The 23271-nt window shown below is 47.1% G+C and overlaps 1 protein-coding gene across 5 annotated transcripts in view; it reads left to right on the top strand.

The window, feature by feature from the left end:
• Positions 1 to 23271, top strand: part of NTM (neurotrimin) — a 999601-nt gene that overhangs the window by 792060 nt on the left and 184270 nt on the right. For all 5 annotated transcript variants that reach the window (XM_047753588.1, XM_047753586.1, XM_047753590.1 and 2 more), the window contains one exon: positions 3263 to 3495. In XM_047753588.1, the coding sequence (XP_047609544.1) occupies positions 3263 to 3495 (233 nt within the window). The remainder of the gene's footprint in view (positions 1 to 3262; positions 3496 to 23271) is intronic.

Raw genomic sequence — 23271 nt, forward strand, 5'->3', positions numbered from 1 at the left:
TTTCCAACCATTGTGGTTCAAACCCACCTTTCAGTGGGAGAGGCTGAGAGGAAGAGCATCAAGTGTGCAAGGAAAGCACAGCCTCAGGGAGGCCCAGCATCAGGGTCTTCCTCCATCGGCCGCACTTGCTTTCCTCTTGTTCGCTCTCATGTATGTTCAGGATATGGCCTCACAGCTGGTGGGGAGTCTTGGAGTTCACTCTAGATCAGCCAGACCGCACGTGCATCCTGGTTACCTGGAGAGCTTGTTAAAATGCAGATGCCAGAATTCCCAGAGTGGTGCAGTGGAAATGAATCCGACTAGGAACCATAAGGTTGTGGGTTCGATCCCTGGCCTCTCTCAGTGAGTTAATGGTCCGGCCTTGCCATGAGCTGTGGCGTAGGGGGCAGATGCAACTCAGATCCCACATTGCTGCGACTGTGGTGTAGGCCGGGAGCTGTAGCCCTGATTTAACTCCTAGCTTGGGAACCTCCATATACTGAGGGTGAGGCCCTAAAAAGCAAAAAATAAAATAAAATAAAATGCAAATGCAAGTTCATTAACATCTGAGGTGGGGCCTGAGATTCCGTGTTTCAGACAAGCTCCTGGGGGATACTTATCTGCTGTCTTTCCGATCATGCTTTCACACAGTGAAGTACTAGCTCAATGCCTCTTAAACCTTCCTGTACATACGGTTCACCTCTAGAGTGAGGTACTTAAAGGAACGGCCTTGGGGCTATCCGCATTGTCATCTCCAGGGGAACTTACTAAAAATGCAGAATCTCCGGTCCTACCTCAGATGTACCAAGTCAAAAAGTACATTTTGTTTTGTTTCGTCTTTTTGTATTTTCTAGGGCCGCATCCGTGGCATATGGAGTTTCCCAGCCTAGGGGTCTAATCGGAGCTGTAGCCACCGGCCTAGACCATAGCTACAGCAACTCGGAATCCAAGCTGCATCTGCGACCTATACCACAGCTCACAGCAACACCAGATCCTTAACCCACTGATCGAGGCCAGGGATTGAACCTGCAACCTCATGGTTCCTAGTTGGATTCGTTAACCATTAACCACTGCACCACAACGGGAACTCCCAAAAAGTGCATTTTAGTAAGATCCTAGGGAGGTTTATAAGTACAATAACATGTGACATTCATTCAGGCTGTGTGTTTATTCACACAGGACCCTGCACTTGTTAAATAGCTCACTATCTTGAAATTCTTTTTTTGTTGTTGTTGTTGTTTTTTAGGGCCACACAAGCGGCGTATGGAAATTCCCATGCTAGGGGTCGAATCGGAGCTACATCTGCCAGCCACAGCCACAGCCACGGCCACAGCAACACCAGATCCAAGCCACATCTGCGACCTACATCACAGCTCACGACAATGCTGGACCCTTAATCCACTGAGCAAGGCCATGGATCGAACCAGCATCCTCATGGATCCTAGATGGGTTTGTTTCTGCTGCGCCACCACAGGAATTCCCTTGAAATTCTTAATAATTCCTGAACAAAGGGCTCTGCATTTGCATTCTGCACAGAGACCTACCAATTAGGCAGCTGGTTCTGGATACATCTCTAGTGTGTATAGGGCCCAACTGGGATATTGTTAAAAATTCATGTTTCTGGGTCTCCAAAGATTCTGAATCAGTGGGACAGGGAAACTCAAAACAAACACTTCACGCGATTTGGATTGGTCCATGGCCAATTTGAGACACAATCCCCTCGTCGGGCCTCCTATCATTTCTATCCTGCGTGGCCAGAAGAAACAATGCACAACACAAAGGAGCTGGACAACAGAGCAGTGGTATAACTGCTTGAGCGGTTTTCCCTACAGGGGCTCTCAGCAAGCCTTCCCACCTGCGCCTGAGAGGCCGGCAATGATCCTGTGACATTTACCTAAGTACGAGCAGAAAGGATGTACCAAACAGGAAAGCTTGTCTTGAGAGGGACCGCCTGGGGAAGCTGGTGTGCTCAGCACCAGTTCTTAGGCTTTTTTATGGTCACAGGCAATTTGGAGCATTCGGTGGAAACCACATGGCTCCCCACTGAAAAACTCATCTTTGCACATCCTGAGGGGCACCCAGGACTAGGAATGAGCCTCTGGCTGCATGGTCTGACATCATCTCTCACTCAATCTCTATCCTGGGGCAAGTCCCCAGACCCTTCCAGCCCTGGAGGCCTGATCTTTAAAGTGGAGCATGAGTAAGATCACCTACCTCACCAATTTGCTGCAAGAATCACATGAGACAGTGTGGATGGAAAAAGTACCTTGTATACTGCAAAAAAAAAAAAAAGTATAATTTGGAGGCATTATTATATCTACCATGGCTTCATTGCTATTTCCAGCATTGTAGTCAGGATCAGGACACTGTGTTTGTGAATTTAGCCTAAGGCCATAGAACATATTTGCTGTAGCTGGAGAAGGAAATGAATGCACACAGAGTTCTGATGAGGACTTGGCGAGTGGAGCTAGGAAATTTGAAAGTGTAGGAAACGAGAAGGGAGCTTCCACAATCTGGGGACTCCAGATGCAAAAATAAAAGAAAGAAAATCTATTTATACATGTGCAAACAGTTTTGAGATTTTGGAAAATGCCTTTAGTCTAGCAGTAATTGAACATTTCTGCCCCTGGGTATAATGAAGATAAGTGGCGACGGTGGTGGTCCAGATTTAGTTTTGACTTCAGAAGCCTTCTGTTGGAATTCGCTATTCTGAGATGAGTGGAATATTGTTCAGTAGTTAAAATCTGGGTTTCTGATCTGGCTCATGTCATCTGTGTGATTGAGGAAAAATATTCGGTTCCTCTGTTCTTCCATTCTTTTCACCAATAGAACCTTCCTCATAAGGTTGTTATAAATGTCGGGCAACTTAGTACCCCCTGAACATCTAGCAAGGAATATGAGGGATTATTATCATCCACATCATGGAAATCCCAGAGTGAGGGGAAGGCGCAGTAGGTGGTACTCACAGCACCCCAGCCATCCTGGGGGTGGAAGATGGCTCCAGGGTGTAATATTGAAGAGTTAGGACTCTTGAAACAGTCCTGTGCTCAGGGGGCTTCAGAAGCACCGAATCACGGGGGATCCAGAAGTTTGAAATAGCCAGTGATCTGAGGCTGCGATTCCTTAAGACTGGGATGCTGAGTTCCAGAAAGTTCCACCCAGGACGAATCAAACAGGAGGTGAATGTGTCTACCCTGGGGGCAGGGGGTAAGGACAAGGCATGGTTTACCAGTCATCCCAAGAGGACCTCTTCCTGACGGCTCCTGTTTCTCTCTGGTTCCAGGTGCACGATCGACAACCGGGTCACCCGGGTGGCCTGGCTGAACCGAAGCACCATCCTCTATGCGGGGAATGACAAGTGGTGCCTGGACCCCCGCGTGGTCCTGCTTAGCAACACCCAGACCCAGTACAGCATCGAGATCCAGAATGTGGACGTGTACGACGAGGGCCCGTACACCTGCTCTGTGCAGACAGACAACCACCCCAAGACCTCCCGGGTCCACCTCATTGTGCAAGGTAGGGGGACGTGGCCAGCGGCTGGGTCGAGCTGGGAGGGGCTGGAGTCAGTGCTTGAGCTGAGATCCTCTGCTGAGATGAGTTCTGTCTGCTCCATCCCACCAGGACAACTTCCTACTTCTCACTTTGCCCTCAGTTGCTGAAATTTCAAATAATGTTCCCATCGAATAGAACTAGGATTCTTTTTTTTTTAACTTTTGCTTTAATAATATAATTTCTCAGAAAATTATCTCCTAATTTTTGCTTTCCTTGGTTTTTTTTCCCCCCTCCTCTAAGTTTTTGGTTTTGTTTTTGTTTAGATTCCATCCAGTTCTAAGCTTGCTTTATTTTAAGACCAGCATTTCTGGCACTAAAACATGCCATAGCCTTGCCCAGCCTTCAAAGAAGGCAGCGCTGTCTGCAGATGCTCAAAACACCTGCCTAGGACACATCCATCACCGCTACCGCCATTGTTCCCACCTTGCTTGCTTCTTCTCTCATCTCCGAGCCCTGGGTTTCTGTTACTCCAGCTCCCGTTTAACACCTGGTCCGATTCTCCTTGTTTGGTTTGCACCCCACTCCCCTCTCCTCCTCTGCCCCCCCATCTTCAGCTTCTGAGACCCGTGTGTTTGCTCTGCTTTTGCACCTCTCTTACATCTGCCATCTCCATGCTTCTCAAGCACTGGGCGTGGCCCTCACTCACCTGTTCCTTGTAAGCAGAACAGGTGTTAGGTATTCAGGTAACCACGTGGGCAGGTTCCTAGTCAGGGAGCAATCGCACTTGCTTTCTGGCTGTGGGACCTCAAGTTACCAATGGTGGTGCAGCCTTTCCTTCTGTAAAATGGAGTCGATGTTGTGTGGGTCTTTGGTGACAATTACATTTTCCAGGTACTCCTGTGTAAAACACTCAAAAGGCTTCCTGGCAGCTAGGTGTGCTGTTTGATGGTTAGCTGGGGTTTTTTAATGTAGTTTTTTTTTAACTTTTAAAAAACATATTTAGCAGTGGACCAAACACATTGTTTCATTGTCTCAGGAGTTCCCAGCTTGGTGCAGCAGAAAGGAATCCGACTAGGAGTCATGAAGTTGCGGATTCGATCCCTGGCCTCGCTCAGTGGTTGAAAGACCTGGCGTTGCTGTGAGCTGTGGTATAGGTTGCAGACACGGCTTGGATCTGGTGTTGCTGTGGCGTAGGCGGGAGGTATAGCTCCAATTAGACCCCTAGGCTGGGAACCTCCATATGCCGCAGGTGTGGCCCTAAAAAGACAAAAGACAAAATACAAAAAAAAAAAGGAAAATCTCTTTGTCTCAGAGATGAAACCCGAGAGTGCAACGGCACCAGGTTCTCTGCTAGTGTTTCATCCCCAGCTCCCTTCATCCCCCTAAATGGCAGGGGCAGGGGAGAAAGCTCCTCGCCCAGGGGCTGCGCACCCAAGGGAGGGGGAGAGCTGTTAGGTGGTCGGTGAGAGGAACACCAAACAGGGAGGGGGTTCCAGAAGGAAGAAGAAGAAGGAACTGGAAGAGCAGGCCAGTTGGGAGAAGGCAGGAGAGAGTGCATCTTGGGAATCTGTCAGGACTGTGAATAGGGAGACGATGGGTGGGCAGTGATGAGAGGAGGATGCTGCCCGAGGGTGGACGGACCTCGCCACAGTGGGGGCACTGACTGCTTGGGGACCAAGCCTGTTGGGCATCTGCAACAACGTAGGGTCGCACCACGTTGTTTTCATTTATTTTTTTTCCTCTTTCTTTCTAAAAAGACATGACGATGGCCTTTTCTCTTATTGGTTCTGTTATGAGTATCTTTCAAACTGCTGGCGCCAAAGATTTTGCTGAGGAAATGGAATTGCATAGGGAGTATCAGAGCATATGACATAAGGGCAGAGTAGTTATTGTTACGTGAGATTGTTTCGGTGGGTCAACATTTTCATATAAAAGGTGTCTCTTATTGTGGATAGTTGGCCAGAAAAACTTTGAGAGGCATTGTTCTGTGAGAAAGTTTGAAAGACACCCCGACCCCCCCAGCAGCCCCAGGGGTGCATTTAAAGCAAGCCCCATCCCCCTCACCCCCTCTGCAGGCACACACTTACTGCTGAAAATATCTGACATTGACACAGAGACACTGGTAACTCTGTACCATCACAGACTCCTGCCTTAGAGGGAATTCCCATTGTGGCTCAGTGGAAAGGAGTCCGACTACTGTCCATGAGGATGCAGGTTCGATCCCTGGCCTTGCTCAGTGGGTTAAGGATCCAGCATTGCCATGAGCTGTGGTGTAGATCACAGTCGAGGCTTGGGTCCCAAGCAGCTGTGGCTGTGGCATAGGCTGGTGGCCACAGCTCCGATTCAACCCCAAGCCTGGGAGCTTCCATATGCTGCAGGTTCAGCCCTAAAAAAAAGCAAAGAAAAAAAGAAAAAGGAAAAGAAAGTCTCTTGCCTTGGAAAGCAGGATCTTTATGGAACCAAAAAATGGAAGGAGTCCTGAAAAATGCTGAAGCCTCCTTGAGAACAAGGATTGTGTTTTTGTCACTTTGTTCTTAAGCCTCCCCCCCACCCCATACCCATATGCTCCTGCCCTGAGCATCAGGAGAGTGCCTTGGGTGCCTTGGGGAAATTCACATTGAATGAGTGATTATTGAAGCGAATGGCGAGATTGGCCTCATGGAGCCTCAGAGAGGGAAGCTTGAGTGTGTGTATGTGTATATGGGGGCGGGGGGGGGCGCTGGGGGGGGGTTCTATATTAAACCTCAGCAATGTTCACTGTGATGGAAAGTGTCTAATCCTCGTCTAGGTGTTTACACCTGTGGCTCTGATGGGGTGGCCTCTGAGCGTGACACACCACCTCAAGTATCGGAATCTCATCTTGGGCTAATTTTCGAATGCTGATGGGTGTATTGATCTGGAAACAAGCTGGGTGAGAAAAGCCTCTGGTCTTGTCCGCAGACTCAGCCCAGCTAATCCTCTGTCGATATGCTTGGACTGGGCATTATTGACACCTTAATGAATAGAGGACCATGGTTTCCCAGAACCAACCTGTCCCCCCTCTTAAAAGCAATCAGACAAACTAAATAGAGCCAGATGCCCCTGTTTCTGTCTTGGAAAGAGGATACATCACTGTCCAGGATTAAAAAAAGAAATGTATTTATCTTGGGATCATTTATTGTACTGAACATGAACCCTCATTCCCCAGCAGAAGCTGGCTGTCTGGATTCTGTTGAAGTTGAGGTTCAACCCTTTGCAGGGAACAGTGTTGGAATGAAAGGCATATTAACTTTTCAAAATGGTATTATCCTTAAATGCACACTCAAGAGCAGTAACAAGAAGGAACTAAACTGATATTTCGACCCACAAGTGTGTGTCTTTGTGTATATATAGTCATCTTCATATATAAATAAACCCACATAGAAGGAAGGTGATGGCATTTTCACAGTGTCACATGAGCTTCTTCTGTTTTTTTTTTTTTGGCTTTTTAGGGCTGCACCCCCAGTATATGGAGGTTCCCAGGCTAGGGGTCAAATCAGAGCTACAGCCACCGGCCCATACCACAGCCACTGCAATATGGGATCCCAGCCGCGTCTGCAACCTACACCACAGCGCATGGCAACGCCGGATCCTTAACCCACTGAGCAAGGCCAGGGATCAAACCCATAACCTCATGGTTCTTAGTCGGATTCGTTTCTGCTGTGCCATGATGGGAACTCCACGTGAGCTTCTTAAAGTCTGGAATTATATGCGCCCCCACCCCTTTCTACCAAACACCCCTACAGCCTATTGCTTCTTTATCCTGGGTCTTCTCTCTGGTTGTGGGACTGTGTGTTCAACTCCTGCTGAGAGCCCTGGGGATTCTTTCATCTCCCTGAGTGCCATGCTCTCCAGCCCTCTATGCCAGCCATCCAGGCCCCATTCACTGCTAGATAAATTGCCACTGAGAAATGTCTCTGGTTCCCAGAACCCTGGCCAAGCACTCAGCACATGTGGATGGGTAGAAAGCTGCCCTTGAAGCATCAGTTCCCATCATGTGGGGAAGAGGGACTTGGTACCATTTTCCCAAGTCCTCCTAGAACTTGGCTAAATCCTTCCTGGGCCCCGACCTTTTCCACACCTATAGCTAGAATGTACACTGGCACCATTTCTTGGAAACAGGGTTTGGTGTGAAGCAGAAAGAATAGCTTTGGAGTTCCCATTGTGCCTCAGTGGAAACGCATGTGACTAGCATCCGTGAGGATGCAGGTTTGATCCCTGGCCTCGCTCAGTGGGTTAAGCATCCGGCATTGCTGTGAGCTGCGGTACAGGTCACAGATGTGGCTTGGATCTGGTGTTGCTGTGGCTGTGGTGTAGGCCAGTGCTGCAGCTCCGATTCGACCCCTAGCTGGGGAACCTCCATAGGCTTCGGGTGTGGCCCTAAAAAGACAAAAGAAAGAAAGAACGGCTTTATCCCTTTACCAGGCAAAGGAGGCCACAGCAGGCTAAAGTCTCAACACTGTGTCCTCCTTGAGAGGGGGCAGCAAGGGGTTTTACAGGTTTGGCTTGAAAAAAACAGCGCAGTTGATAAGGACTAGGGTGCCTGCATTCTTCTCCCTCCGTAGATCATTGCAAAGTCATAAAGGTGGGAGTTAGATGGTCTGGTGACAGTTTCTGGTGGTCTTTGGGGTTATCGCACCTTGACTTTTTCTCTGCAGTGACGATTGCTCACAAAAGAAAGAGGGTGTTTGGCGGGGCGGGGGGGGTGGGTTCCAATTACAAAAGAAAATACTGGGTGTGATATAACTAAGGAGAAAGTAACCATTAGTAAAAGAAAGCAATTAAGCAAGGAAGAAATCATTTGTGAAAAGCCAGTTGGAGTAAGTTTTTAGGTCAAGGCAGGGCACAACATCACAGAGACTGTTTTAACTAGTTTTTAGATGTAATAATATCTTCTAATCATTAACTCTTGAGTCAGCCTTTTGAGACTGAAGGGAGGCCTGGGAGGCTAAAGGAAAAACCTTTTACTTCAAAAGACAAGGACTTAGGGGCTAATATAGGGTTTCAAATCCCTGGGTCCTCTCACCCCCCTGGTGTTTGATCAGGCATTTTAATAGAGTTCAGAATGACCTATACAGAGAACAGGCTGTCCCTTTGTATGGCAGCCACATTTCCACTAGTGCTGGGCACTCGTCTGTGCTCTGGCTCAAGGTCAGGGCCGGGCACTAGGGGCTGGCCTTGGCCTCGATCTTCCAGGACTTGAGCTTTCCAGCCCTTAGGGCAGACTTTCATGGGTGGCATGTTCTAGATCTGTGCTTGGTTCCCTAGGATATTTTAAAAATCTGCTGACCACACATCATCATATCCTCCTAGTAAAGGAGACAGGTACTCGCAAAGGGCTGATTTTTTTTTTTAAGTGTTCCCCTCTCTTCTGTCCCACCACCTGTTGCTGTGGTATTGTATTCACCTTGGTTTTTTAGGAAAGAAAGCTCTAGGCTAAATTCTTCTCCATGTTTCCCATGCTAATAAGGGCATTCAGTATTGGTGGAGTGACTGGGGCATGGAGGGGGGCCAGGCAGCCCTGGGCTGCAGAAAGAGACCCTGCAGTGGGCAGTGCAGGGGTTGGAGGAGCAGCTATGCAGTAGAGCCCCGAAGAGCACCAGGCAGAGAACCCAGCCTCCAAGGCCAGGGAGGAAGAAGGCGAGGGAGCTACTGACTTGCACCACCCATCATCAGTGTTAGGGAGGGCTGCTCTCAGGGCTGTAGACAGAGTCCAGGCAGTCCCATGAGAAGTGTCTCCAAGGCAGGTCTGGTGTAGGGGGCAGCCTTAGGAAGAGAGTGGTCTGGTTCTGGAGCTGGTGTGGTAAGGAGGTCAGGGGGAAGGCAGCCTGGGCTGGTGGCAGGAGGGTGGGGGGCGGGGAGCAGGAAAGCTGAGCTAAGTAGCTCCTCACTACAGTGGCTATTTTAAATTAATTTTAAATGAGCTAAAGTCAAATAAAATTCATAGTTCTTTTCCTTCAGTCACACTAGGCATATTTCAGAAGCTTCAACAGCCACGGGGGACCAGGGACTGCTGTTGGATAAAACGTCCCATTAGCCTGAACCCTTCCTTGGGCTGCAGGTGCAAAGCAAGACCAGGCTGCACTGACCTCAAAGGCTTGGATGTGGTGTGGAAAGGAGGATGGAATTTTAGGGAGAAGATGGCAGTGGGCAGGGATGGTGTATTTTAAAAACAAGAGGGAATTTTTGGAAAAGGTGGCTGGAGGTCCCCTGCCAGCTAGATGGAGAAAGAAGTCTGAAGCTGTGTCCTGAGGAGCAGAGGAAGGACATGGATGGGAATGGAGACATGGGAGTGTGTGTGTGGGGGGGAAATGCAGCCACCAGGAGGTGGGGATTCTGGCTTAGGAGCCTCCCCCCGACGCCCCTGCCCCTCCCAGCCCCACCTCAGGGGTGGGGGAGGTGGGGGTGGGGGTGGGGAAAGGTTATGTTATCTCCTGCAAAGTGCCATGTGTTGAAGCAGCTCAGGGTTGGGGAGGGCAGAGAGGTGTGCAATGCAGCTTCTCGGACTTCTTGATTTTTAAGGTGCCTTGAATTCTCCCTTGAAAACGAGTTTGTGAAAAGTAAGAAAAACCACCCATGGGTTTGTATGCCCACTTAGGCAGCCAGAACGTAATCTTTTAGACCAGAGTGAGGGAGACCTGTCTACGATTTATTAAAATTTGGGTCCAGCGATTTCCATCTCTTTGACCTCAGGGTGCCCTGCTTTATGAGTGTAATTAATACGTGGCTGCGTCTCCAGTTCAGCGGCGTATTTTAACCCATTCTCCCCTTGTTCCTGCTGCCAAACCAAGCTTCCCGTGACACGGAAAAGCTCTACCCCTGGCTCCTTTGCTCCTTGCAAGAGGCACATCCTGGAAAGCAGAGGGAACAAAAATGCTTTGCTGGGCTGAGCTGTTGGCCAAATTCAGGACGGCGTGCAAGACTCCTCATAAGCTCTGGTTGTGTTTGGAGAAGCCCAGTGTGGTGGTGCGGGAACCCGACCCAGGAAGTCTGAAGGAACACAAGGGCTGTCCTCTTCCTTATCAGAGTGCAGAAACGGACTTGGCAAGCCTGCTGGGCTTTAATCTCACTTAGAGACATACTTGCATGATAGAGATCAGTAGAATATAGTGCTTACCAAAATGGGAATATTCCTGAAATAATAGTAATAAACAACAATAACAATAAAAGCTTTGGGCCCTTTATCAGTTTCCTAGGCCCTATCTAGGTCTCTCTTTTGTCGTCAGAGCATCTAATCCGCCCCCCCACCCCCACCCCTTTTGTTTGGTGTAAATGAGTTTTCCTATTTCTTCCTGGGCAGAATTAATCTGAAAAGCCCTGCTATTGTTTGATAGTTAATTACCTGCCTTTTAGAGTCAAACAGTTCTGAAGCTCATGTGAAGGGGAGAGGCGCTCTTGTCTATAGAATAAGACAGGAACAGAGGAAGAAGCCATGACCTGGCTGTCCATCCTTGTGCTGGTGGGATTCCAGAGAGAAAGGGATGAGGCCAGGGAAGAGCCAGCACCAGCAGGTGACTGGCAAACAGTAAAGCTTTGAGGGGGGACCAGCCCTTCATTACCTGGTATTGTCTCCCTTCTCAGAACCCTCTCCTCTTACCCACCTGATATGGAGAATTCTATTGCTTTCTAATCCTGAATAATTAATTGACCTTGTCAAGTCAAACTCATTATTATGATTAAGAGAACAGGAGCAATAACTTTTAATTTCTAGACACCTACGCCCCTGTAGACCCTCCCCATCCCAAACCTGATCAGAAGGGAATTTGAAAAACAACAGATCAAAGGGACTAATGTGCTCTAATCTTTACACTGAAAGCAAAGATTTCTGTCTCTCCAGCCACAGCCCTGAGAATGCAGCCCCCGCATCCTCCCCCCCCCCCCCCCCCCCCCCCCCCCCCCCCGCCTGCCAGCCCTGGAGGCTCCTGTGGAGCTGTGGAGACCTTTGCACCATCTAATTTCCATTCAGGCGGCATCTTGCTGAGTCCATAGTGGAGGAGCCTTCAGCATCCAGCTCTGAGTCCACAGAAGTCACCTTCTGAACACATCTGCTTTTTCCAGGTTCCAGGGACCCTGTGTGACAGTAGGTCACCTTTGCCATCCCAAACTGCTCTCAGCATGGTGTAGCCTCTTCCCGCCCTATTCAAGACATAGATGAAAACTCGCGTTCCGTCTGCTCGGGAGGCTGTGCCTCTGAATTGGACAGAATTTACAAAAAGTCAGGAAATTAAATTCTACTGCAAAATTAAAGTGTTTCTCAAAGCCCCCTGGAGACTGCAAGGAAGTAGGACATTTTACCTGAAATTGATTTACAGAATTTAGACAGCATGCAAATGAGATGACTCCATTTCACCTGCTGAGGTTTAAAATTTTTGATGCCGTGACGGGACAGGGAAGGGGAAACGTTCCTAGTGAGTTTATTCAGTTTCAGGAAACCCCCTGGAACATCATCCATCTGCTTAGCCAAGTAGGGGTAGAGTCAGACTAGAGGAATCTGAGAAAACCGCTAAAGTAAAAGTTATGTAGGTTTGATAACAGCAGGGTCTATGCCCTCTGCTATTGCCAGGCAGGGTCCTCCTGTTTTCCAGGCAGTTGGGAAAATTTGGCCTCTTCCTCCTGGTGCTTTTGGTCAGCACAGCTGCTAACAGCACGTCCCCCAGTCTAAGCCTCCCATGCCACTCAGGGTTCTAAGGAACCGGAGAGCTTGGGTGACCCTCCTGCTTCGAAGCAAGTGTTCACATGAGTCAGACAGCAAGCAGCCCTCCAGGTAAGCAGTTAGAGCTCCCAAGGGAGGGTTTTCCAGCAACCACAGAATTCTTATCCCTTAGGTGCTTTTACCCAGGGAGTCTGAGCTGCCTCAGATTCCAAAACCGCAGGTTTGAGAAAAGTGGCCCTGATTCCTCCTGGATCATATGTAGCCCTGCAGCCTCCAAATAAGAGGGGTTGTCATTTTGTACTGGGGAAAGGGCAGAGGTCAGATCCTAAGTAGACTTCCTAGTACATCCCTTTAGACTCCTTCTCCTGTGTCCGAGGCTCCCTGTGGTTTGCTTAAATTGAACTTGAAGCAACTCTTCTTTTTAAGACAGTTTATTGAATTGAATTGAATTTATTTTATTTTATTTTTGAAGCGAGTATTTTTTTTAAAGATTGTTTTTTATTTTATTTTTGAAGCGAGTATTCTTTTTAAAGATTGTTTTTTATTTTATTTTTGAAGCGAGTATTCTTTTTTAAAGATTTTTTATATTATTATTATTATTATTTGTCTTTTTAGGGCTGCACATCCAGTGTATGAAGGTTCCCAGGATAGGGGCTGAGTCGGAGCTGTAGTTGCTGGCCTATGCCAGAGCCACAGCAATGCCAGATAGGAGCCATGTCTGTGACCTACACCTCAGCTCATGGGAATGCCGGATACATAACCCACTGAGCAGGGCCAGGGATCGAACCTGCGTCCTCATGGATGCTAGTCGGATTGGTTTCCACTGAGCCATGACTGGAACCCCTATATTACTTTATTTTTATTCATTTATTTATTTTTTGGCCACCCCACGGCATATGGAGTTCCCAGGCGGGGATCAGATCCAAGCCATGGTTGTGACCCAAGCTGCAGCTATGGCAACACTGGATCCTTAACCCAGTGCTCTGGGCTGGGGAGCAAACCCTTGTCCCAGTGCTCCCAAGACACTGCCGATCCTGTTGTGCCACAGTGGGGACTCATTTTATTTTATTTTTGAAGCAAGTATTCTAAATTAAGGATTATAAGAAGTATCTTTGTGGTTTGGTGACTCACTGGATCTGACTCAAAATATGTCCGAAAAGACCCTCATGACCCTATCCCTAAAGATTCTGGTAGGTTATGCTTGTTAGGTGTGTATAAAGTTTTATCAAGAACAGTATCATTGATCTGAAGGTCATGCCTGTGGCAAAAGACTTAAAAACATTTGAACTTTCTCTTCTCTTCTTGCTAAAACTGAAATGCCTAGCTTCTCAGGGCATGAGGAAAGGTTGAAGGCAAGTCTCTTAGTTGTGAATTGAGGTTTGTCAATTCCATTTAACTGTATTTTGAAGCCAGGCACTGGGAACACAGTACCCCTGCCCTGCCCAGCAGAAGAGACCACTGTATTAACAAAAAGCTCTCTTAGAAGGCACAGGGGGTGTTTCCTTTGTGGCTCAGTGGTTAACGAACCCGACTAGGTATCATGAGGATGCAGGTTCGATTCCTGGCCTTGCTCAGTGGGTTAAGGATCCGGTGTTGTCATGAGCTGTGATGTAGGTGGAAGACGAAGCTAAGATCCCATGTTACTGTGGCTGTGACATAGGCCAGCAGCTGTAGCTCCTATTTGACCCCTAGCCTGGGAGCTTCCACATGCAGAGGGTGCAGCCCTAAAAAGAAAAAAAAAAAGGCATAGGGATTAGGATGCTTGTACATAGAAATGTCATGAATACACTGAAAGGGAAGCATTGAACTTGTCTGCAAGATGAGGCAAAGCTACAAGGTTGCATTTTTCCAGGGTCTTCAGGGATGAGCAGGAATTTTCAGGGGATCTGGAGAGAAGCATCCTGGCCAGGAAAAGTGGCCTGCCCAAAGCTGGAAAGTCTGAAATTGTATGACACAGAGAAGGAAGAGGAGGATAAGGGCAGGTACCAGGGCAGCGCTCCTGGGTTAAAACTCCTGGACGCCTGGCCAGAAAGATCAGCTGCATCTAGCTTGAACTGTGTGTCCGGGAAGGAATTGCATTGTCAACGGACGGATGAGTGTCACATGGTTTTCCCTGATGTTATGCAAGAATATCACTTCTCTTCTTCAAGGAAAATTGCATTCAGTTGTTTTGTCAAAGACTGAATGTCCAGAAAGCTATCAGTGGAATAGAAACTGGCCAGTGTTGAGGCAACACACCTTGGGGGAGAGAAAAGTATTGGAAGGAAAGTGTATGTCCAAACCCAGCTGGTCCAATGCCCCCTGCATGTCCAAATACAAAGGGGAAGGACTGCCAAGACTCTTCTGCCACCGGGTCAACATTTAAAGGACCAGAACATAGGTTTGGTAATTGCAGTCACAGTCATGATGGTTTTCCCTCGGTGCAGTTAAGGTGCCTTTCTTAGTACATGAGCCAACAGAGCTCATGGCAGAGGGCTCATTGCTCTGTCATCATGGTGATTGTACCAGTGAGAGCAAGGATGCTTCCAGGAAGGGGTGCGTACCCCCTAGGGTCCAAGAGACCCATTGGCCACCAACAGCCTGGTGCCCGAGAGCCAGTAGAGGAGGAGAAGACCTGTGTTTTAGATGTCTCCCAGCCAACTTAGGCTGTTCAGTGTCACCACTTGGAGTATATCTTAAGATTTATATTCCTGTTGAAAGTTGTCTGTGATAATTTAGTGCCTGACGTTGGTATGAAATATAATTGGCTTCTGCTGGAGTTTGGCTCAGGGGTGAAATGCTCCTGGAGATGTTGGAGCACAATGTTTTTCTTCAGAGAGATCTTCATTGCATGTTATTTGAGAAAAAAAATATATTGATTTAAAATTAGGGCAGTTTAATTTGGTGGCATGTTTTCTTTATGTCTCAATTATATATTCATGTCTTTGTGGTAAACTCAGCTGGTGGGGGGATTAAGAATTCAAAATAGAGGATTTTCACTTGGCAAATAGAGCTTTCTACTGTGATTAATTGGGAGTCTGCACAATGAACCCGGTGTTGGCTCTGTTGGGGATTGAATAGTTTAGCAGAAAGAACTACATGTTAGGATTTAGGAGTCCTGGATTCCAGTCTGAATCTTGACATAAATACCTGGGGGGAAAAATGACCTATTTCTTTAATCTACTTCCGATTAGACAGACTGCATAGAAAAACTTTGATATGGCACACAGTCTCGTTTGGAGAAAGGTACCACATAGAAGGAAGCCGAACATCACTCCATAGCAACGTCCTTCATTTGAGGAATCGTTATCAGCTGTGATGGTTGCCACGCTCTTCCTTCCCTGTGTCCTCTGCTGGTTCCCTTAAACGGTCCTGATCCTCTGAGCCAGCAGTGTGCACATGTCCTGTGTCAGATGCGGGGCCCCATTTCCAAGCGGTTGTATGGATGGCAGCTCCCTTTTCTCATCCTGGTTCCCTCCTTCTGTGCACCTGGTTTTCTGACCTCCGACCTGGTGATGTCCCTCTTGTCATCATCCCCTTTCTCTTACAGTCCCCCTGGGCCTGGTTTGTGGAGGTCGTATGCCTGGCCTTCAGAAGGGGGGCGTTTGTGCTGATGCTGCCCTCACTCTGAGGACTCAAGCTAGCCGTGTTCTTTCTTGCTGCCTTGACACAGAGCATCAGAATATCTGATTGCATTTTTTCCCTTTTATGTTGCATAGACCACCATAGGGTGGGTTCTGAAATACACATGGCAAGAGACACAGAGGTGAAGGAGACTTGCTCCTATGATCAGGATCTATAATGGGGCTGGGGCAGCAGTTAGGGTGTGAAAGAGGAGCTGCTGGGCCAGAACTGTTCGCCAGAATCTGAGGTCTAAGAGGGTAAGAGAGAGATGCCTTTGCAGACTGGGAGCAAGGCTTGGGTATCTGGGAAGGCCAAACAAATAGAAGTCTTTTGAAATGAATGGCCTGACATTATAGCTCTGGGCTGTTAAAATGAAAATAAAAGAGCTAGTCTGCCCACACCCTCTCTGCGCTCACAGGCAGAGTGCTCTTTTCAAGCCTGAACGTGTGGCACCTCAAGGACTTTACCAGCAGCTGCTCATCCTGCCACACCCCCTCTCGTTCCTGGTTCGCACCACACTCCCGCCTCGCTCTTCTCCTTTCGTTTTATTTCTCTGGTCTTAATCTTTCAGGTCATGGAAATGACCAGAAAAGTCCTTTGTCCATTCTCTGCTCTCTACTTTGCATCCTTCCCTCTTTTCACTCAGTTAACCACATCCATCCTTCAAACATTAACTTGGATGTCCTGAGGGAGCTTTCTCAGACCTCCTGTCTTAGGTTAACCCCCAGCCCCACCTCCCCCAGGATTTAGAATCATGCAAATTCCTTGTGTTTCTCTCCACAGTTATAATTGGGCAGTTGTTTTGTGATTAGCTGATTATGTCTGTTTTCCCAGTAGACAGGGAGCCTCCGGAGGGCAAGAAGACTGTCTGCTTTTGCATCCTATCCCCTGGTGCCCAAAACTTAATGGGGGCTCTCGGGCTGCTTGTCGGATAAAGAATGGACCCTTAATGCTTATTTGTAAAATCATTAAGCAAACTGATTCATTGCAAGTCTGAGACTGGCACTGATAGTCTAAATAATGGCCACCCATTAACAGTCAGGTCCTAATTTTTGGAGTTGTGTTATTGTACATTGTGACATCTTTGCAGATTTGGCAAAGATTTGAGGTGGGGAGATGATCCTGGGTTAACCAGGTGGGCATTAAATGTCACCTGTATCCTTATCAGAAGGAGGCAAGAGATTTGATATAGATACACCGAGGAGAAAGCCACGTGAAGATGGAGCAGAGAGAGACTCAGAGTCGCTCCCTTTGACAATGGAATAATGTGGCCGGGAGCCTGGGGCTGTCGGCAGCCACCAGTCTGAAAGACACAAGCGCAGTTTCCCCCCAGAGCGTTCAGAGGCCGGGTGGCCCTGTAGGGACCTTGATTTTAGCCCAGTGGAATTGATTTTGAACTTCCTGGTCTCCAGAACTGTGGTCGAATAAATTCCTGGTGTTTTAAGCTGCCGAGTCTCTGGTACTTTGTTGCAGCAGCTACAGGAAACTAATACACTGGCCACCAACACTGTGAATCCCTGGCAGCTAATAGTCAGAAAATGTTGGAGTTACCGTTGTGGCGAAGTGGTTAACAAATCCAACTAGGAACCAGGAGGTTGCAGGTTCGATCCCTGGCCTTGCTCAGAGGGTTAACGATCTGGCGTTGCCGTGAGCTGTGGTGTAGGTCGCAGACGCGGCTCGGATCCCGAGTTGCTGTGGCTCTGGCGTAGGCCGGTGGCTACAGCTCTGATTCAGCCCTTAGCCTGGGAACCTAGATATGCTGCAGGAGTGGCCCAAGAGATAGCAAAAAGACAAAAAAAAAAAAAAAAATCACCCATCGTTCCAGTTAACCTCTCCCTCAGAAAAAAAAGAAAGAAAGAAAGAAAGAAAAATCACCAAACAAAAAACAAAACAGAACAAACATACAAAAAAAAAGTAAAAAAAAAGGTTGGCATTCCAAATCTGCCAGAAGTTTAGGCTTGGCCAGTGTGACAGTTAAGAAAAAGTCACCTTTGGGGAGGGCTGTTTTCATTATTTCCTTTTTAAAGGAATCTCTGGAGACCACCCTTGTAAAGTATGATGTCATCTCCTGATCCTTGGGGTACTTACAGGAGAAGATGAATAATCCAGAGGCCAAAACAGAGGCTCAGCTCTTTGATGTTGGAAATAGTGCCCAGGTCCCTGTGGAGGGGTGGGGTCAGCCACAAAGGATTCTCTGGAAGGAGGCCCATGGTGTCCCCCTAGCCCTGGGCTGAGCCGTGAGATCTGGTCTCAGAATGTGGGACTGGAGTTGAAGATAAATTTGCTCCGGGTGGAACCTGCTCCTTGGACTTGATCTCTAGTGTTTGTCTCAGAGGCATTTCAAACTCAGAAGGTACAGAATCAACCTCTTGAATTCTAGCAGAATCTGCAGATGGCCCCTCACCCTGACCCCACTCTTTTAACTTCTATGATCTTCTCATCCAGTCAGTGGTAACTCTATTTTTTTTGTACTGTTTAGGGCTGCCCCTGCAGCATATAGAGGTTCCCAGGCTAGGGGTCCAATTGGAGCTACACCTGCCAGCCACAGCTACAGCCGCATTAGATCCGAACCGTATCTGCGACCTAGACCACAGCTCATAGCAATGCCAGATCCTTAACCCACTAAGCGAGGCCAGGGATTGAACCCACAACCTCATGGTTCCTAAGCAGATTCGTTTCCACTGCATCACGATGGGAACTCCAATAACTCTATTCTTTAGTAGCTCTTCTTGGAGAAACCTCAGCATCTATCTTGACTCTTTCCCTTTTCCCCTAATTGTCCTCAGTCCTGAGCATTACCTGTTCAATTTGCTGACATTTGAGATTTATCCAGAATCCACTCCCTCTCTATACAGGCAGCTCTGATGCCCTGCTGCCCAGCTGCCCGCCCCCATCATCTCTCTGTTTCCCCCTTTTGCTCCTGCCCTCTGTTCTTCACACTCAGCAGGAGATTCCTTTACAGTTTTCTTCCTCCTGCTGACCAGCCCTCCCAGTCCTCCACCAATGCTCAGGGTAGAGCCTAGCATCCTTACCCCGGCCTGATTGGTCCTACCCCACCGGGCATCTCTCCGATCCCCCCTCCTCATGCCCCTTTTCTTACTCTGCCTCTGCGCCTCGTTGTTCTCAGAGGCAGTCGGGGGCTCCCATCTCAGGGCTGTGCCCCTCCCCCTGCTGGAGCCCTTGCCTGCTGTCCCTGGGAGCGATCCCCGTTCTGCAGTCCCTGCTCAAAGGTCACCTAAGGAAGGGTCCTCTCTGATCACCTGCCTTAGCAGAGCCACCACCCGCCCTGCTCATTCCTTTCTGGTTTGCTTTTCTCCATAGCAAAGCTCTCCTGTTGCCATAACATATATTTACATGTTTAGAGTCCTGGTCTGTTTCACTCCAGAACAGGTGGGGGCAGGGGCTTGGCGGCTTTGTCCTTTGTTATATCTAAGTGCTTAAAACAGGGGCTGGCAGGTGGTAGGCACTCCGTAAATGTCTCTGGAACAGATACGTGAATGAAAACTAGGGTCTGCTATTGAGGGAACCTCTTTCTTCCTCCCAGTGTTCAGTTTCCCTGTTGGCATGTCAGTGTGTCAACTTTTCTATTATTTTTATCAAGATGACGTGGTCAGCCTATTCTCAGGCCAGGTGACGTTAGGCTGAGTTTATGGGGTGGATTTCCTCATCGGGTTAAAGAGGAGGACAGATGCCCCAGACTGAGGGAATAACACATGGAGGGAGGGACTTGGGCTCCACGTACAGGTCATTGTCTGCACAGCGGGCGGGATGGAAAGCGCATACTGTGGGTGATGCCTGTGGCCAGGAGGAAGTGAGATGAGCAGGTCTCTGCCAGCCCACGACATTCAGATTTCATCTTGGACGGATGGAAAGGTACAGGAGGGTGTTAAGCAAAGAAATGGTAGGGGTTATGGTTTAAAAAGCCGTTGGCATCGGAGTGGAGGATCGACTACAGGGGCGGTTTTGAGGCAGGGATGCTGGGAGAGGGCGAGAACGCAGTTTTCTTCGTGTTGTCCTTCCTTCCTGATCTGAGAGATCCCTTCTCTTCTTGAGCAGCTGGACGCGCACAGCTCAAGTCTGGCTGGGCCAGACTTCTCGGATGACCCTTTTCCCATTATTTTTCCCTGTGGCATTTGTTAAGATTGAAAGTTAAATGACGTTGATGTTTACATCTTTGTAAACGTTCCAGGTTTATATGTTTACAAACAAGGGGAAAAGCCTGGGCCAGGCTTTGTTTCAGTTTGGAATTCTGAGAGTATGGTTTGGATTATTGAAATAAACCAGATCACGAAGAGGTGGTAAGATAGACCACAGGCCAGGGAAAAAGGGTAATGGATAAAATAAGACAGAATAAGATAGAATCCAGCACCAGGAGAAGGTATTTGGAAATAGGAAGAGTAAGAGGTTCAAATAATCCCAAAATATGAGATACCAAACATGGTACATCAGACCATCCATGCTCACTTTCAAAAATTTAGAAAAAAAAAAAAAAGGGAGAAGAAGGATGTTGACTGCCTCTCAGACCAGTTCAATCAATTGAATTGCATCAGGGGAGGGGTGAGTGGGGGGCCTTGTGTGGTGGGGGTGGGGGGAGGGGAGGGTGATTGACAATCACAGATCTGGGCCCAGTGGAGCTAAGGGCCAGAGGCAACTGAAAATGATGCTGAGAATGTTTTTTTTTTTAATGTAAAATCTAACTTGGTCCATTGCATTTGGTGTAAGAGGCATCCATCAGGTGAGCAGGCTTGTTCCATGCTTCTGATCATAGTTGGTTGTTCCAATGAAAAACAGGAAACAGAGACATAAAGAAGAGCTGCCCATCTAAGCGGATCAGCAGAGACTCTCCCATAACCCCAACTTGGTTTTAAAATAGCTTCTGAAGAGTCACTAGGCTCTGCCCTCCGTGCTGCTTTTTTTAAAAATAGTATTGAAATATAGTTGATCTATAGTGTTGTGTTAGTTTCAGGTATATAGCAGAGTGATTCAGTTATACAAGTATATACATCTATTTAAAAAAATTTTAATTTAAATTTTTTTAAAATTATTTTTTCAATTAAATTTTTATTTTATATTGGAGTATACTGGATTTACAATGTTGTGCTTCAGAAATACAGCAAAGTGATTCAGTTATACATACATATTTGTATACATACATTCTTTTTAAATTTAAATTTTGTTTAATATTTAATTTTTTCAATTTAATATATTTTAATTTTATATTGGAGTATACTTGACTTAATATTGCTGTTTCAGGTATATAGGTACATATACATATATATGTGTACATATATGTTCTTTTAATTTTTAAAGTTTTAAATTATTTTTTCAATCTAATTTTTATTTTCTGTTATAGTTGATTAACCATGTTGCATTAGTTTCAAGTGTATGGCCCAGTTATACATATACACATATCCATTCTTTTTCAGATTCTTTTCCATTATAATTACTACAGAGTACTTAGTAGTGTTCCCTGTTTCCCTGTGCTAAATAGTAGGTCCTTGTCGGTTATCTGTTTTGTATATAGCAGTATGTATATGTTAACCCCCAACTCTTAATTTATCCCTCCCCCTCTCACCTTTCCCCTTTGGTAACCAAAGACAAAATCTCATAGGATATCACTTATATGTGGAGTCGAAAAAAGCTGATAAAAATGAAACAGAAACAGCCTCATTGCTATGGCCAAATGCGAACAGCTCTGCAGCTCCCTCCACCCGCTTCCTGTGTCAGGGCAGGAAAGGCCAGCTCTGCCCTCTGCTGCAGCTCCAGGGGCTGTTCTGTAGGGCTTGGGGACCAGGAGTCAAAGGTGGAGATGGCAGGGACTCTGATCCCTGTTACCCCTAGTGACCCACTAGCAAGAGTTTTGTTTCCTGTACTGTGACCTTCTGCTCTACTGGCCTACAGAGGGAGGAAAGCTTCCATGAGGCGACAGCAGTGGTTCCATTGAATGGGAAGTTAAGACGGCCGCTTGGCCATCCTGGGCTCCTCTTACCTCTGGACCAGCAGAAATAGGAGGGAGGCAGGATGCTGGCTGGCTGATGGATCCTGACCACCAAGTGAAAACTGGAAGCCATCTGGTTTAAAGAAGCGTGCATGTGGAATATAAGGGATTCTTTAGGGCTTCACCATGCCTGTGACAGCTGGAAATGACAATAGCCCCGTCAATCAGGATGACTGATGGACTGGGTCCTTCAGTAAGGAAGGTGTGGGTCCTCTCTCCTCCTCCCCCTCCCCTTGTAAGAACCAGAAAGCTGTGTTGCTTGCTGAGGGCAAAGCAAACACAGGGTAGCAGTGGAAGAAGGTGGTTTTAAATGCCAGCCACAAACTTATAAACACCAGCCATTTTCAAGGACTCTGATTGTCATGAGTATTTCAATAGTTCTCTCTATATAATTATATCCTATGTAATTATGAGTATATTTTTGTGTGTATACATACATATATTAAGCAACTATTTTTGTTTTTTGGGTTTTTAAATGATTTTTATTTTTCTATTACAGTTGGTTTACAGTGTTCTGCCAACTTTCTACTGTACAGCAAAGTGACCCAGTCACACATCTATATATACATTATTTTTCTCACATTATCCTCCATCGTGTTCCATCAAAAATGACTAGATATAGTTGCCAGTGCTGTACAGCAGGATGTCATTGCTTATCCACTCCAAATGCAATCATTTGCATCTTTTAACCCCAGATTCCCAGTCCATCCCACTCCCTTCCCCTCCCCCTTGGCAACCACGAGTCTGTTCTCCAAGTCCACGAGTTTCTTTTTTGTGGAAAAGTTCATTAGTGAAGTATATTAGATTCCAGATTTAAGTGGTAGCATACCGTATCAACTATTTTGTTTACTCTCCTCTCTCATTCCCTTATCATAAAACCTAAGATGTATTCACTTTATATCGACATTTAAGTGTGATTGATTTTACATCATTGGCTTGAAGGTACAGGATGTCAGGAAAAGAGTGAACCATCTGGACTCTGCCTTCTCTTCTGGGAGCTATATCATGCCAGGTGGAATTGTGACCTTATTGTTGTCTTTATTTGGAGACTGAATCTGGTTTAAGGACATGGACATTGGTACCAAGTTTACAAGGGGTAGACTTGTGATTGTTCATTTTCCATGTCACCTCGACTGGGCTAAAGGATGCCCGGAAAGCTGGGAAAACATTATTTCCAGGCATATCTGTGAGGGTGTTTCCAGAAGACATGTGAGTCCGAAGACTGTGTAAAGAAGATCTCCTTCTCTCTGTAGGCACACAGCCAGCCAATCTGTTGGACGCCTGGATAGAACAAAAAGGCAGAGGAGAGGCAAATTTGCTCTTTTTGCTTGAACTGGAACATCCATCTTCTCCTGCCCACAGACAAGGGAGCCCCCGGTTCTCGGGCCTGCTAACTAGGGCTGATTTACACCTCTGCTTTTCTGTTTCTCCAGCTTGTTGACAGCAAATCATAGGATTAGCCTCCGTAATTGTGTGAGACAATTGCTAGAAATATCTATCATCTATCTATCTATCTATCTATCTAGCA

This window comes from Phacochoerus africanus, chromosome 11 (assembly GCF_016906955.1).
Source record: "Phacochoerus africanus isolate WHEZ1 chromosome 11, ROS_Pafr_v1, whole genome shotgun sequence".
In the NCBI taxonomy this organism is placed as follows: Eukaryota; Metazoa; Chordata; class Mammalia; order Artiodactyla; family Suidae; genus Phacochoerus; species Phacochoerus africanus.